This window comes from Oncorhynchus gorbuscha, linkage group LG06 (assembly GCF_021184085.1).
Source record: "Oncorhynchus gorbuscha isolate QuinsamMale2020 ecotype Even-year linkage group LG06, OgorEven_v1.0, whole genome shotgun sequence".
NCBI lineage: Eukaryota > Metazoa > Chordata > Actinopteri > Salmoniformes > Salmonidae > Oncorhynchus > Oncorhynchus gorbuscha.
In genome coordinates this window covers 73667714-73683467 of record NC_060178.1, presented here as the reverse complement: position 1 = coordinate 73683467, position 15754 = coordinate 73667714, and the positions used below count along the sequence as shown (strand labels likewise).

At 43.8% G+C, this 15754-nt stretch overlaps 1 protein-coding gene across 1 annotated transcript in view; it reads left to right on the top strand.

Annotated features, from left to right (window-relative positions):
* LOC124038304 (attractin-like protein 1) overlaps positions 1-15754 on the top strand; it is a 354502-nt gene that overhangs the window by 189756 nt on the left and 148992 nt on the right. The window contains exon 26 of the mRNA XM_046354014.1: positions 13141-13202. Coding sequence (XP_046209970.1) covers positions 13141-13202 — 62 coding nt within the window. The remainder of the gene's footprint in view (positions 1-13140; positions 13203-15754) is intronic.

Genomic DNA, 15754 nt, shown 5'->3' with positions numbered 1-15754 from the left:
TTGTATTGGTCACACACACATGGTTAGCAGATGTTATTGTGAGTGTAGCGAAGTGCTTATGCTTCTAGATCCGACAGTGCAGCAATATCTAACAATTCCACAACAAAACCTAATACACACAAGTATAAAATATATGGATGAGCAGTGACAGAGCGGCTAAAATACAATAGATAGTAAATAAAAGATAATGTAGGATACAGTATACATTAAAAACATATGAGGTGAGTAATGCGTGATGTAGACATTCTTAAAGTGGCGTTATTAAAGTGACTAGTGTTCCATTTATTAAAGTGGCCAATGATATCAAGTCTGTAGGTAGGCAGCCACCTCTCTGTGCTAGTGATGGCTGTTTAACAATCTAATGGCCTTGAGATAGAAGCTGTTTTTCTATCTCTTGGTCCCAACTTTGATGCACCTGTACTGACCCCGCCTTTTGGATGGTAGCGGGGTGAACAGGCATTGGCTCGGGTGGTTGTTGTCCTTGATGATCTTTTTGGACTTCCTGTGACATCTGGTGCTCTAGGTGTCCTGTATGGCAGGTAGTTTGCCCCCGGTGATGTGTTGGGCAGACCGCACCACCCTCTGGAGAGCCCTGTGGTTGTGGGCGGTGCAGTTGCCGTACCAGGCGGTGATACAGCCCGACAGGAAGCTCTCAATTGTGCACCCTTGCGAGGGTTAACACGTTTAAATGTTTTACTCACGTCGGCCACGGAGAAGGAGAGCCCACAGTCTTTGGGAGCGGGCCTGTGTTGGAGGCACTGTATTATCCTCAAAGCGTGCAAAGAAGTTGTTTAATTTGTCTGGGAGAAAGACATTGCTGTCCGCGACGGGGCTGGTTTTCTTTTTGTAATCTGTGATTGTCTGTGGACCCTGCCACATACGTCTCGTGTTTGAGTCGTTGAATTGTGACTCCACTTTGTCTCTATACTGACACTTTGGTGGTTTGATTGCCTTACGGAGGGAATAACTACACTGTTTGTATTCAGTCATGTTTCGAGTCGCCTTGCCATGTTTAAATGCGGTGGTACGTTTCAGTTTTGCGCAAATGCTGCCATCAATCCAAGGTTTATGGTTAAGGAAGGTTTTAATGGTAACAGTGGGTAAAACACCTCCTATACACTTCCTTATAAACTCGCTCACCAAGTCAGCGTATACGTCAATATTATTGTCTGAGGCTACCCAAAACATATCCCGGTCCGCGTGATCAAAACATTCTTGAAGCGTGGAATCCATTTCTATCTGCGCCATCTTATTCTAATCCACAGCTATTCATTTGAACGGTGTACTGTAGTACTGTACTTGCTACCTTCATGCATTTACTGCTGTGTATTCTCTGTTTTAACCTTTTTGACAGAAGATGAGTTCCCTATTACCAATTATTAGTTCTCAGCAGAACTACTCTAATCTTCTATATGGTTAGTTTGGTGTGAGTGAAGATAAACCTGTCAGGATTGTTAGTTTTTTTCTCTGTTTATTTAGAACCTAACGGATAACTAGGAAAAGCTCAAACCAAGTGTATTCATCCAATGGGTCAGACAGCTGAACACACAAAGACATGATCGCACCAGTATATGTGTATATATACCCCACTTTAGGTGGAGTTTCCTCCTTTCCTCTAAACATTACAACTTTGTTGCTAGGCAGGAAGTTAAGTGATGCGGGTAATAAACCGCTCCTTCTCCCTTCATTTGACCTGACCTCGTCCCCCATTCCTCACTAATCCACAGCTATCCACCCTTATCAGTGACCACAACCATGTGATTGCCGTTTCCCTTGCTTAGTAACATATCCCAAAATCCATTGACCCCACCATATGCATTGCTCCTACATATAACCCTTAACTTCTGGTGCTTTTCAAATTACAACCCAACAATTGTAACCAGACTGTGGCCCTTCTCCTTTCCATAGGATACCCGATGTCTAACAAAAACATGTTCTGACAGAATAGAAATGTTCTGCGTTCCCTTCTCTCATTCATTAACATGAATAGGAATATTTCATATTTCAAGTGTATAAGTTAGAACCCATCGAGGTGAACTCGGTATTCTCAGTGAACTGATGCCCTGGGCTGTAACATGACACCTGCTCACGTGTAGCACATTTTCTCCATCTCCCCCCGGCACCTCCAGAGTGTCTCCAGTGTCTGTTTAATGAAGGCTGTGTGTGTGAAGTCCTGGCCCTATCAATCGCCTACCCGGCCACCCCACAGAAATAAAGGCTGTATGAATCCTACCCTCTCATCGATTTGCGTCTTTCCACTGACTCCTGCATGGCCAGGCCTAATTCAGCTGATTAAATGGGTTTCAGTGAGGCGGCCATGTTGTTTCCCCGGCTCTGGGCACACTATTGGTCCGTGATTAGATTTTCTCCCAACACAGAGTCACTTATTTAGCCTCTCAGAGGACATCATTAAATAGAATGCCTTTCATAATGTAATTGCTGACAGGCACTGTGCGGTGTACCTCAACAGCCGCTCGCCTCCCGACAATGGGAGTGACAAAGTGTCCTTTATTGGATAAAAGGGAAATTGAAACGGCACATAAAACATAGCAGCATCTCTATCTGATGATGGTCTTATCAGGAGGAGATCCTCTTTCCTATGGATGTAAGAGGAGAGGCCAGGTTAAGTGCTGCCTGTTTAAAAATATGGGAAACAGAGAGATGTCACGTGGGCTATTAGTTCATGGATGTTGATTGGGTTATATGTGACTCAGTCATTAACATATCAACCGGAATGTAGAGGAATTATTTTGTAAGGAATTTTAATTATGATCTTGCAACTGGAACTCAAATTTGAACAATAGGGCTGTTTCTTTTCACTTAATTCTCAAATGTAGAACAAACCTTGAGGCTGGCATGTAAGATTGGTGAAATTGATTAGTTCACAGGGAAACTGTTTACATTCAAACACTGTTCACTTTACCAAAATAAATGTCTAACTGTAAAATTAACAGACAGACAAACAAATGAATTATAAAGGACACAGTCAGTCATAGGCCACTCAATGCATTTCTCTTCACCACAATCCCCGAGCTGACAAGGTACAAATCTGTCGTTCTGCCCCTGAACAGGCAGTTAACCCACTGTTCCTAGGCCGTCATTGAAAATAAGAATTTGTTCTTAACTGACTTGCCTGGTTAAATAAAAATAAACACTCAATATAAACAATATAATCCCTACATTGGTTTGGAGTTTATACAAGTCACAGCGGTCACTAAAGCTGCTACTGATTGTTTTGTCATTGGTGAGTGTTTTTGGGGAACCCTGTAGCTGTTGCTAGCTGCTGGGTAGCTCTCTTCCTGATACTCTGGACCCATTTGGGTCTGTTTTCGACCCGCCCCCTTGCAGTCATGTCAGTTCCCAGGGACAGGAACATGCACAAGCCTCTGGTGATGGCTGTTAGCGCGCAACAGGCTCTATTTGATATCAATGATGCTGCCATCACATTGGGAGAAGAGGGAGAAGTGAGTTTAGATCGGGGCTTTTTAATGTTGGAAGGCTGAAACACTTCTATTTTTCATCTTCTTCTAATAAAGATTTCAGACTTGGTATACCAGGTGAATGCAATTAACTACCAGGTAGAAATAACAAACAGAAGTGTTTCCTCCCTCCTGGACCGGACTTGAACAGCCCTGGTCTATATCCTGAGGATGCATTTATTGTAGCTGGGGATTTTAACAAAGCAAATTTGATGAAAACTCTACCGAAGTTCTATCAACACATTGACTGTAGTACTTGCGCAGCTCAATCACTCAAACACTGCTACTCCAAATTCCGGGACGCCAACAAGGCCCTGATCACAAATCTGATCACAACTCCATTTTGCTCCTCCCGTCCTATAGGCAGAAACTCCAACAGGACGTACCCATGCTAAGGACTATTCAACACTGGTCTGACCAATCTGAATCCACGCTTCAAGATTGTTTTGATCACGCCCACTGGGATATGTTCCGGGTAGCCTCTGAGAATAACATTGACAAATATACTGATATGGTGACTGAGTTTATCAGTAAGTGTATAGGAGATGTTGTACCCACAGTGACTATTAAAACCTACCCTAACCATAAACCATGAATAGATGGCGGAATTCGCGCAAAACTGAAAGCGCGAACCACCACATTTAAACATGGCAAGGTGTAACGCTTCTCGTTGGTGGAAGGAGAGGAGGACCAAAATGCAGCGTTGTAAGTGTTCGTCATGTTTTAATTGAACAAACTGAACACTATACAAAATAATAACGAAGAGAAAACGAAACAGTTCTGCCCGGTGAACAGACACAAAACAGAAAATAAACACCCACAACAAAAATGGGGAAAACAGGCTACCTAAGTATGATTCTCAATCAGAGACAACGAACAACACCTGCCTCTGATTGAGAACCATACAAGGCCAAACACATAGAAATATAACAACATAGAAAAAGGACATAGATTACCCACCCCAACTCACGCCCTGACCAACCTAACACAAAGACATAAAAAAGGAACTAAGGTCAGAACGTGACACAAGGTGACTGGGAATATGGCTGAATATAAAACAGTGTAGATATTGCCTCTGTAAGGCATTCAAACAGACAAAACGTCAGTATAGAGACAAAGTGGAGCTGCAATTCAACAGCTCAGACACGAGACGTATGTGGCAGGGTCTACAGACAATCACAGACTACAAAGGGAAAACCAGCCACGTCGCGAACACCGACAGCTAAACACCTTATTTGCCTGCTTTGAGGATAATACAGTGCCACCGACGCAGCCTGCTACCAAGGACTGTGGGCTCTCGTTCTCCGTGGTCGACGTGAGTAAGACATTTAAGCGTGTTAACCCTTGCAAGGCTGCCGGCCCATACGGCATCCCTAGTCACGTCCTCAGAGCATGCGCAGACCAGCTGGCTGCAGTGTTTAAGGACATATTCAATCTCTCCATATCCCAATCTGCTGTCCCCACATGCTTCAAGATCTCCACCATTGTTCCTGTACCCAAGAAAGCAAAGGTAACTGAACTAAATGACTATCGCCCCGTAGCACTCACTTCTGTCATCATGAAGTGCTTTGAGAGACTAGTCCAGGATCATATCACCTCTACCTGACCTGCCACCCTAGACTCACTTCAATTTGCCTACCGCCCCAATAGACCCACAGATAATGCAATCGCCATCGCACTGCACACTTCCTTATCCCATCTGGACAAGAGGAATACCTATGTTAGAATGCTGTTCATTGACTATAGCTCAGCATTCAACACCATAGTACCATACAAGCTCATTATTAAGCTTTGGGCCCTGGGTCTGAACTCTGCCCTGTGCAACTGGGTTCTGGACTTCCTGATGGGCTGCCCCCAGGTGGTGAAGGTAGGAAACAACACCACTTCTCTGATCCTCAGCACAGGGGCCCCACAAGGGTGCATGCTCATCACCTTGCTGTACTCCCTGTTCCATCACGACTGCGTGGCCACGCACGCCTCCAACTCAATCATCAAGTTTGCAGATGACACAACAGTAGTAGGCCTGATTACCAACAAAGATGAGACCGTTTACAGGGAGGAGGTGAGGGCCCTGGGTGTGTGATGCCAGGGGAATTACCTCTCCCTCAATGTCAATGAAACAAAGGAGCTGATTGTGGACTAGCAGAGGGAGCAGCCCCCCTATGCACATCGACGGGACCGCAGTGGAGAAGGTAGAAAGCTTCAGGTTCCTCTGCGTACACATCACTGACAAACTGAAATGATCCAATGACATAGACAGTGTGGTGAAGAAGGGGTGACAACCTCAGGGCGCTGAAGAAATTAGTGGCACCTAAAACCCTCACAAACTTTTACAGATGCACAATTGTGAGCATCCTATCGGGCTGTATCACTGCCTCGTACGGCAACTGCACTACCCGCTACCGCAGGGCTCTCCAGAGGGTGGTGCGGTCTGCCCAACGCATCACCGGGGGCAAACTACCTGCCCTACAGGACACCTAGAGCACCAGCTCTTTCAACCTTTCTCTCTCTCGCTCTCTTTTGATTTTTCTTTCTTGGACACACACACTCTTAATTTCACAGACTCACATTCACACAGTTACCCTCCTTTCCCCTCCCCTGTGTGATCCCCTGAACCCCTTTGCCTATCTCTCCCATCTCTTGTTGATAAGTTGAAATCTCTCTTTTACTGTAGTTTTAAACAAGCGGTTATTCGCCAGGCTTTGGGAATTGACAACAGCACAGTTACTTCACTCCCTCTCTGACCATCACATGAGGGCCACCGTAGGCCTGCAGTAATGACTCTTCTGTCTTAATCTGGGCCTCTGAGCCTTGGAGTCATATCATTCACTTCAGAGGCCTGTGACTTTCTCTTCCCTGTCCTCTCTTTCTTGGTTTGGTCTCACTCGTAGTAATTGCAACTCAAATAGGTTACTATTGAGCTTTAGAGGGCACTGTCACTCAATACATTCTTAGCCTCTGATCTCCAAACAGTTTGATTCTAGTAGAGAGAGATTGGAGCTGGAACACAGGCCTATGTTATGGGACTGAGTGTGTGTGGGAGAATTATCTTATTTATCATCTTATGTGATCTTTTGACAGTCCGCTATTCATTATTAATATAGCTGGCCTGCTATTTACAGAGGTGTGGACTCAAGTCTGACTTGAGTCACACATTTGATGACTTGAGGCTCGACTTAATAGAAAATAAAATAACTTGAGACTTGACTTGGACTTGGAGCCTCGACTCTCAGGACTCGACTTTGACTTCAGTCTAATGACTTGAAATTATCTGGCCAAATTACAATCACTAGCGTAGGCCTGCTGGTATTTGGGTATGCAATTGCTTGAAATTGATAATTTACTTATGAACCTTGCATTTGGAATTGGTTGTTAAAATGTATTATAATCAAAATATGTTATGGACAAAATTGTTAAAAGGGCTGTCTGGCAGCCTCAATAAATAGACAAAGATTTGTAGTTTATCAAGTAAATCCTGTTTGTTTACATTTTCTTTTACTAGACTTGAGTCTTGTCTTGGTCTTTAAATGCACGACTTGGACTTGACTTGATCCTTTCTACTAGTTGGGCCTCGACTTGAGACTTGGACCTTGTGACTTGAGACATGCTTGTGACCCAAAGAATAGTGACTTGCTCCCACCTCTGGCTATTCATCATACACGTGTTCCTATTCAGTTATGGCAAGGTAGTAGAATACCCCTATAAGCGGAACTCTTTCCACTTAATTTACATATTTTCACACTGACATATTTAAACAGATCTAATAAAACATTTCTATTCACTAAAACGCAAAGTTACGTAAACCTTTGAGCACTGTGATCATGTTCAGTTCTGCACTCCCCACTCGACCTGTTTATCGTGAGGCATTCAACTGCAAGCCCTTTTCACCTCACAGCCCTGGCTTTAATCCCAGCCCTCAGAGATCCAGAGCCAACAGAGATGTGGCTGGTTTTATGGCCATTTCCCTCCCACCTTCCTGCCTTGCTTTAAACCACAAACACTGCTCCTAGTGATCCATCACAGAACACACGCCATCAACTGGGCCTTCACACCAAACTGCATGCCTGCCGAAAGGGATCCGGCTCTAGCAAACTCACAGTGCTCCAATTTCCTCAAAGAGCTTTTTAATGGAACAGAGCAAAAGGCGGGCGAGTGCTCAGATTAAAAAAAACAACAACAGAAAAGTATTCTCTTTTATGATGGAGGGATTTTGTCCATGCAAGCAGTTGATGTCAGGAGGAGTGATGTGGCCCTGCCAGAGCCAACTAGACCTGGCGACGACGCTACCGCCGTACGTCTCCTGCAGAAGAGGGCCAGCTCCGTACTGCTTATCGATTGTTGTAGCTTTCCCAACTGTGGCTATCGTAAATTGAAGGGCCGTCCTCACCGGCGTGCGTCAGCTGTGATGTGTGCGGGGGGGGGGGTAATACTTGAGTGCATTGACTGTAGACCAAGGCTTCCATCTGATATCACCCTTAATGGCATGTCCCTCTGGACGAAAATCTGCCTTTCTCAATGTTTTTCATTGGAAGGCAATTTCACTAGAAATGTACATGCCAGTAAATCACTTAAACCCTTCCTCCTTTGCCAACTACCCTCTGAGGTATTCTTCAAAACATGGCCAGGTTTTTGACAGGTTATTTTTCCCAAAAAGCCATGTTTTTATGTCTTGACTCACCTTTTGTGTATAAGAACTAGAATGATCTACCAGAAACATATGGAACAGCACATATTTCCCTCTGTTCAATGTGAGGACATTACAAAACGACCATACTCGTAGCCCTTCTTTTAGGTCTACTTCTGCTCTTGGCTTAGTGAAAATATGTTAAATAAATTATGCCTGCAAACTTATCACATTTCTGTGAATGACTTCAGCGTAGAAATAAGCCCTTTTGACAACTTGTAGCTGAAGGCAGTGGCTTTGGATTAACAGCAGGCTCCGCGTGGACCAACATTCATTGTACAGGTATTGTCATGGGGAGGAGGGGAAAACAGAGTTGATCATTGGGACAAATGTGATAGTTTGTGACAGGCAGAACTTAGTTTGTGTGTGGTGGGGGAGCAGAGGGGACTTGGTGTATGTTACACATCCTTGTAGTTTATTTTGTGTGTCTACTGCCATTGTATGTACAGTACTGGACTTCTTCCACTTTGTCCAGTTAAACTTGGTTAAGCAGGCCAATGATAAACAATATAAAACTACACATTGTGGAATTTTATGCTGCATCACCGGGAGCGGCAGGTAGCCTAGTGGTTAGAGCGTTGTGCCAGTAACCAAAAGGTTGCTAGGTCGAATCCCAAGCTGACAAGGTAAAAATATTTTGTTCTGCCCCTGAACAAGGCAGTTAACCTATTGTTCCTTAGGCTGTCATTGTAAGTAAGAATTTGTTCTTAACTGACTTGCCTAGTTAAATAAAGGTTAAATAAATAAAAAATATCACTGCTTGATATGGCAAATGTACCACCCTTGACTGCAAAGTACTACAGAGGGTGGTGCGGACAGCCCAGTACATCTCTGGGGCCGAGCTCCCTACCAGGACCTCTATATCAGGCGGTGTCAGAGAAAGGCCCGATTGCCAAAGACTCTGGTACTGTCTGGCTCTTGGACCAACAAGCTCCGAGACAGCTACTACCCCCAAGTCATAAGCCTGCTAAATAGCCAGACTGCTAAATACTCAATAAATGGTACCCAAACTACACTTATATATAAAAAAAGTATGTAGACACCCCTTTAATTTTGTGGATTTGGCCATTTAGCCACACCCATTGCTGACAGGTGTTTAAAATTGAGCACACAGCCATGCAATCACCATAGACAAACATTGGCAGTAGAATGACCTTACTGCAGTGACTTTCAATGTGGCACCGTCATAGGATGCTTCATCAAATTTCTGCCTTGCTCTGTCAACTGTAAGGGCTGTTATTGTGAAGTGGAAACGTCTAGGAGCAACAACGACTCACCTGCGAAGTGGTAGGCCAGACAAGCTCACAGAATGGAAGTGCGGAAGCGTGTTTCTCTGTAGTGATGAATCACGCTTCACCATGTGACACTCTGATGGATGAATCTGAGTTTGAGGATGCCAGGAGAACGATACCTGCCCGAATGCATAGTGCCAACTGTAAGGAGGAGGGATAATGGTCTGGGGCTGTTTTTCATGGTTCAAGCTATGTCCCTTAGTTTCAATGAAGGGAAATCTTAACGCTACAGCATACAATGACATTCGAGACGATTCTGCACTTCCAATTTTGTGGCGAAGGTTTGTGGAAGGTCCTTTCCTGTTACAACTTGACAATTCTGGGTATTTGGTATTTAATTAGGATCCCCATTAGCTGTTGCAAAAGCAGCAGCTACTCTTCCTGGGGTCCACACAAAACATGAAACATAATACAGAATGACATAATACAGAACATCAATAGACAAGAACAGCTCGAGGACAGAACTACGTACATTTAAAAAAAGGCACACAGCCTACATATCAATGCATACACACAAATCTAAGTCAAATAGGGGAGAGGTCAGCTATCTGGATTTGGGTGAAGGAGAAGTGGGGGAGGTTTGGGCGAGTTACTATGGGGAGAACAGGGCTGTTAACCGGGGTAGGGGTAGCCAGGTGGAAAGCATGGCCAGCTGTAGAAAAATGCTTTTTGAAATTTTCAATTATTGTGGATTTATCGGTGGTAAGTGTTTCCTAGCCTCAGTGCAGTGGGCAGCTGGGAGGAGGTGCTCTTATTCTCCATGGACTTTACAGTGTCCCAGAACCTTTTTGAGTTTGTGCTACAGGATGCAAATTTCTGCTTGAAAAAGCTAGCCTTAGCTTTCTTAACTGCCTGTGTATATTTGTTCCTAACGTCCCTGAAAAGTTGCATATTACGGGGGCTGTTCGATGCTAATGCAGAACGCCATAGGATGTTTTTGTGCTGGTCAAGGGCAGTCAGGTCTGGAGAGAAACAAGGGCTATATATGTTCCTGGTTCTAAAATTGTTGAATGGGGCATGCTTATTTAAGATGGTGAGGAAGGCACTTTTAAAGAATAACCAGGCATCCTCTACTGACGGGATGAGGTCAATATCTATCCTTCCAGGATACCCGGGCCAGGTTGAGTAGAAAGGCCTGCTCACTGAAGTGTTTCAGGGATCGTTTGACAGTGATGGGGTGGTTGTTTGACCGCAGACCCATTACGGATGCAGGCAATGAGGCAGTGATCACTTGGTTACAGACCTGGATAGTAAGACAGAACTCTGCAGGCTATCTCTGCAGTAGATGGCAACACCGCCCCTTTGGCAGTTCTATCTTGTCAGAAAATATTATAGTTAGGGATGGACATTTCTGGGTTTTTGGTGGACTTCCTAAGCCAGGATTCTGACATGGCTAGGACATCCGGGTTGGCAGAGTGTGCTAAAGCAGTGAATAAAACAAACTTAGGGAGGAGGCTTCTAATGTTAACATGCATGAAAGGCTTTTACAGTTACAGAAGTCAACAAATGAGAGCACCTGGGGAGTAGGAGTGGAGCTAGGCACTGCAGGACCTGGATTAACCTCTACATCACCAGAGGAACAGAGGAAGAGTAGGATGAGGGTACGGCTAAAGGCTATCAGGACTGGTCGTTTAGTGCGTTCAGAGCAGAGAGTAAAAGGAGCAGGTTTCTGGGCGTGAGAGAATAGATTCAAGGTATAATGTACAGACATAGGCATGGTAGGATGTGAGTACATTGGAGGTAAACCTAGGCATTGAGTAATGAGAGATATATTGTCTCTGGAGACTTTTAAACCGCATATGTGGGAGGTGGAACTAAATGGTAGGTTAAGGCATATTGAGCAGAGCTAGAGGCTCTACAGTGAAATAAGACAGTAATCACTAACCAGGACAGTAATGGACAAGGCATATTGATGTTAGGGAGAGGCATGCGTAGCCGAGTGATCATAGGGTTCAGTGAGTAGCTGGGTGGCTGGAGACACGGCGATTCAGACAGCTAGCAGGCCGGGGCTAGCAGGTTAGCAGACCGGGGCTAGCAAGCTAGCAGAAGGGCTTTAGAGGGAAGTCTTGACGGAGTAAAGTCTGTTTGGCCTCCGTGTGTGGTGACGTCGATAGACCAGTCGTGATGGATTAGTAGGGTTCCGAGTAGCAGAGGGGTCCAAGTCCAATTGGGAAAATAGGTATAGTGGCCCAAGAAATTGGCCGATGGATCTATATAGCTAACAATCCAATATGCTTTAGGCAGCTAGTGGGCCGATGCTTGTGGATAGGTAATTAGGGCTGGTTGCGATGTAGAGGCCAGTTGAGTACCCCCTCGAGCAGATTACTTCGTAGTCCAGTCGTGAAGGATCGGTGGGGTTCCGTGCCCCGTACCGGTAGTAGAAGGGGTCCGGGTATTGTAGCCCAGGAGTTGCTGATGGGCCTCTTTAGTAAGCCGGGAGAAAGGGCCTAGCATGGGCTAGCTCCAGACTAATTGGTGCTTGCTCCGGGACCGACGTTAGCCAGTACTCGGATAGCAGCTAGCTAGCTGCGAAGATCCAGGTGAAAATGTCCAGAGCTTACGGTAGGAATCCAGGGATATGGTCCGGTATGCTCTGGTTTGAGTCGCGTTGTACAAACTGGCGAGATCCTTCCTAGCTAAAGGTTAGCTGATGACTGCTAGCAGTGGTTAGCTGACTACTAGCTAGTAGCTAGTGAGCTGGCTAGCTTCTGTTGGGGGATTCTGGATTCGAGGTGAATAATACTTTCGAAAAAAACAGGTCCGCACCACATTGGGTGAGGTGGGTTGCAGGAGAGTGTTTTGAAGTTGAGTTTTAGAAAAACTATTTTAAAAAGATCTGTGAAGAAAAATATATAAAAATATATATACACGGGACACGACAAGACGAGGACAAAAGCCGGCTGACTGCTTCTCCATTTTGGATAAGTGTTTATCCATATCTGCCTTGTACCTCTGCACATTGATCTGGTTCTGGTACTCCCTGTATATAGCTACATTTTCTGTGTATTTTATTCCTCTTGTGTTACTATTTTTTAGAAATGGCTCATGAGCAAGAATTTCATGGTAAAGTCTACCCCAGTTGTATTCGCTGCATTTGACAAAAACATTTTATTTGAAATTATACCTGAAAACATATCAACACGCCATTCAATATCCCCTTGCATGAGCTAACAAATGAGAAAATCACAATAGTTGAATATACCATTGAATAGTTTAGTCTCTCTCAGAGCTTTGGATTTACTGTATATTTGCCATATTCAATTGATCTACAAATCTGGGAGGTAGATTTAGTCATGCACCTCTCATACTAATCATGGAATGGGAGAGAACATTCTGCAGCTAAGGCAGTTTGCATCGCAAAGAAAAAGTAGTCGCCTTATGTAACTTATGTAAAGGATCATAGCAACCACTAGCCTTAGGTAAAGCAGATATTAATCACATGAGTCCTTGTTACATGTGTGGGTATGTTGTATAACCATATACAGTAATGCATTTATTTACACTAGCCAATCAGTAGCATAAACTACTATATTGAATTATTCTAGTGGGAACTCTGTCTACTTTGGTTTCTTGTCAACAACACATGTTTTATTGCAGTATTATCAATCTGTCCACTGTATGTAATGTATTCAAAGTATCTCACATCCTTCTCACATCCTTCTTTTCTCTGTCCTTTCTTCTATAGATCGCCTTCTCCCAGCACAACAGCATCATGGACCTGGTGCAGTTTTTTGTCACCTTTTTCAGGTACGTACCATTTAAATGGAACTAATAAGGCAAACAAATATGCAATTTCTCATGGTTAATCCCTTTCTGCTTAGTAAAAAAAGACAACAGACCTAATTATGTCTGCTGTCTCCAGACCATCTTCTGCCAGTCAACCAGTTTCACTGAATGAGCCGATCACATGCGTTGTCAGTGCTTAACTTGAGAGAGACCTTTCCGGAACAGGATCCGGCACCTCTCTGTCTTAGACTGTATATAAAAAAAAACATGTATGTCTATATAGGTATGTGTATATGTATGCATGCGTGTATGTATATATATATATATATATATATATATATATATATATATATATATACATACCCCAAAAAAGATATGGGGGGTTGGAAATGATGCAGACAATTACATTGATGGAAGCAACATTCTTTCCTCAATATTAAGCTGATCCACCCATTTAAAAAATACATTAAAAAAAGAGTTGATTTGGGTTGGGTTGGCCCGGGCTTATGCTTTGCGTAACATTGTAACCTATGTTTGAGACCAATGCATGGCCATGGTTGTGTGAGTAGCACGCCTGTATCTCTCACAGAACTTGAATTAGATTCACTTTCTATGATCTTTCTGTCTACACTGATGTACATGAGCCTTCAACTCACATCAATCCAGCATTGCATCATTTTGCCACAGGATCAACAACTTCTTTTCGAAAAATTGCCAAGCTGTGGATTGTGTGTAGCCCAATAACAAGGCATAGCCTACAGTTGGGAACGCGCAGCAAGTCTGTCAGTGCACAGCATGCAGACAAAACAGTCTTTTCACAATATTTCAAGTACAATCGCGGGAAAACAGGTTGGAAACCAAATGGTGCCTGCTGAAAGTAGAAGACACTAATCTGTCTGCCGTAGGCTAACAAAATATTTGATCAACTTCCAAATATTGTTTTACAAAGTAACAAGTTTTACAAAGTAAAACAAGAGTGAGATATAGGCTTTTGGCATGAATGTATTGGCCATCTCTGGCGTGAGCTGGGTGAGTCAGTGAAACTGAAAAGCATGTTTAGGACTATCATTTCCTCCTCATATTGTAGCCTACTGTATGTCTCCACACAATTATTGATGAATTCAAGGTCGTTTTTATTGATCTCAGATTTTCTGTTAGTCAAAGTAATTTAGATCATTTGTGTGGTATTAAAAAAGATTCTGCCTAAGTCTCCAGTCATGTGTAAATCCCTCTACTCTACGCCACGACACAAATGCAATGACATGCATGCAGTGCTTTATTATAAAGGTGATTTTTTTTTTCTCGTCCCTTCCGCTACCTCAGAGTTCCCCAGGTGAACCACCCCCACCCCCCCTCTCGCGCTCTCGGCAGCTCCTGATTTCCAAATTAAACACTGTGCATTGTGCTTCGTTAGCCATTTCAGCCTTTTCAAATAGTTCTTACACCAAAAGGGCATAATGTTAATTTTCACAATTTCATTATTATTCCAACCTCAAAGTGTGGAAATACAGTTGAAGTCGGACGTTTACATACATAGTTTACATAGGCAGCCACCAATTGTGCAAGTTCTCCCACTTAAAAAGATGAGAGAGGCCTGTGATTTCCATCATAGGTACACTTCAACTATGACAGACAAAATTATCACATTGTAGGATTTTTTATGAATTTATTTGCAAATTATGGTGGAAAATAAGTATTTGGTAAATAACAAAAGTTTATCTCAATACTTTGTTATATACCCTTTGTTGTCAATGACAGAGGTCAAACGTTTTCTGTAAGTCTTCACAAGGTTTTCACACACTGTTGCTGGTATTTTGGCCCATTCCTCCATGCAGATCTCCTCTAGAGCAGTGATGTTTTGGGGCTGTTGCTGGGCAACACGGACTTTCAACTCCCTCCAAAGATTTTCTATGGGGTTGAGATCTGGAGACTGGCTAGGCCACTCCAGGACCTTGAAATGCTTCTTATGAAGCCACTCCTTCGTTGCCCGGGCAGTGTGTTTGGGATCATTGTCATGCTGAAAGACCCAGCCATGTTTCATCTTCAGTGCCCTTGCTGATGGAAGGAGGTTTTCACTCAAAATCTCACGATACATGGCCCCATTCATTCTTTCCTTTACACGGATCAGTCTTCCTGGTCCCTTTGCAGAAAAGCAGCCCCAAAGCATGATGTTTCCACCCCCATGCTTCACAGTAGGTATGGTGTTCTTTGGATGCAACTCAGCAGTCTTTGTCCTCCAAACACGACGAGTTGAGTTTTTACCAAAAAGTTATATTTTTGGTTTCATCTGACCATATGACATTCTCCCAATCTTCTTCTGGTTCATCCAAATGCTCTCTAGCAAACTTCAGACGGGCCTGGACATGTACTGGCTTAGGCAGGGGGACACGTCTGGCACTGCAGGATTTGAGTCCCTGGTGGCGTAGTGTGTTACTGATGGTAGGCTTTGTTACTTTGGTCCCAGCTCTCTGCAGGTCATTCACTAGGCCCCCCCGTGTGGTTTTGGGATTTTTGCTCACCGTTCTTGTGATCATTTTGACCCCACGGGGTGAGATCTTCCATGGAGCTCCAGA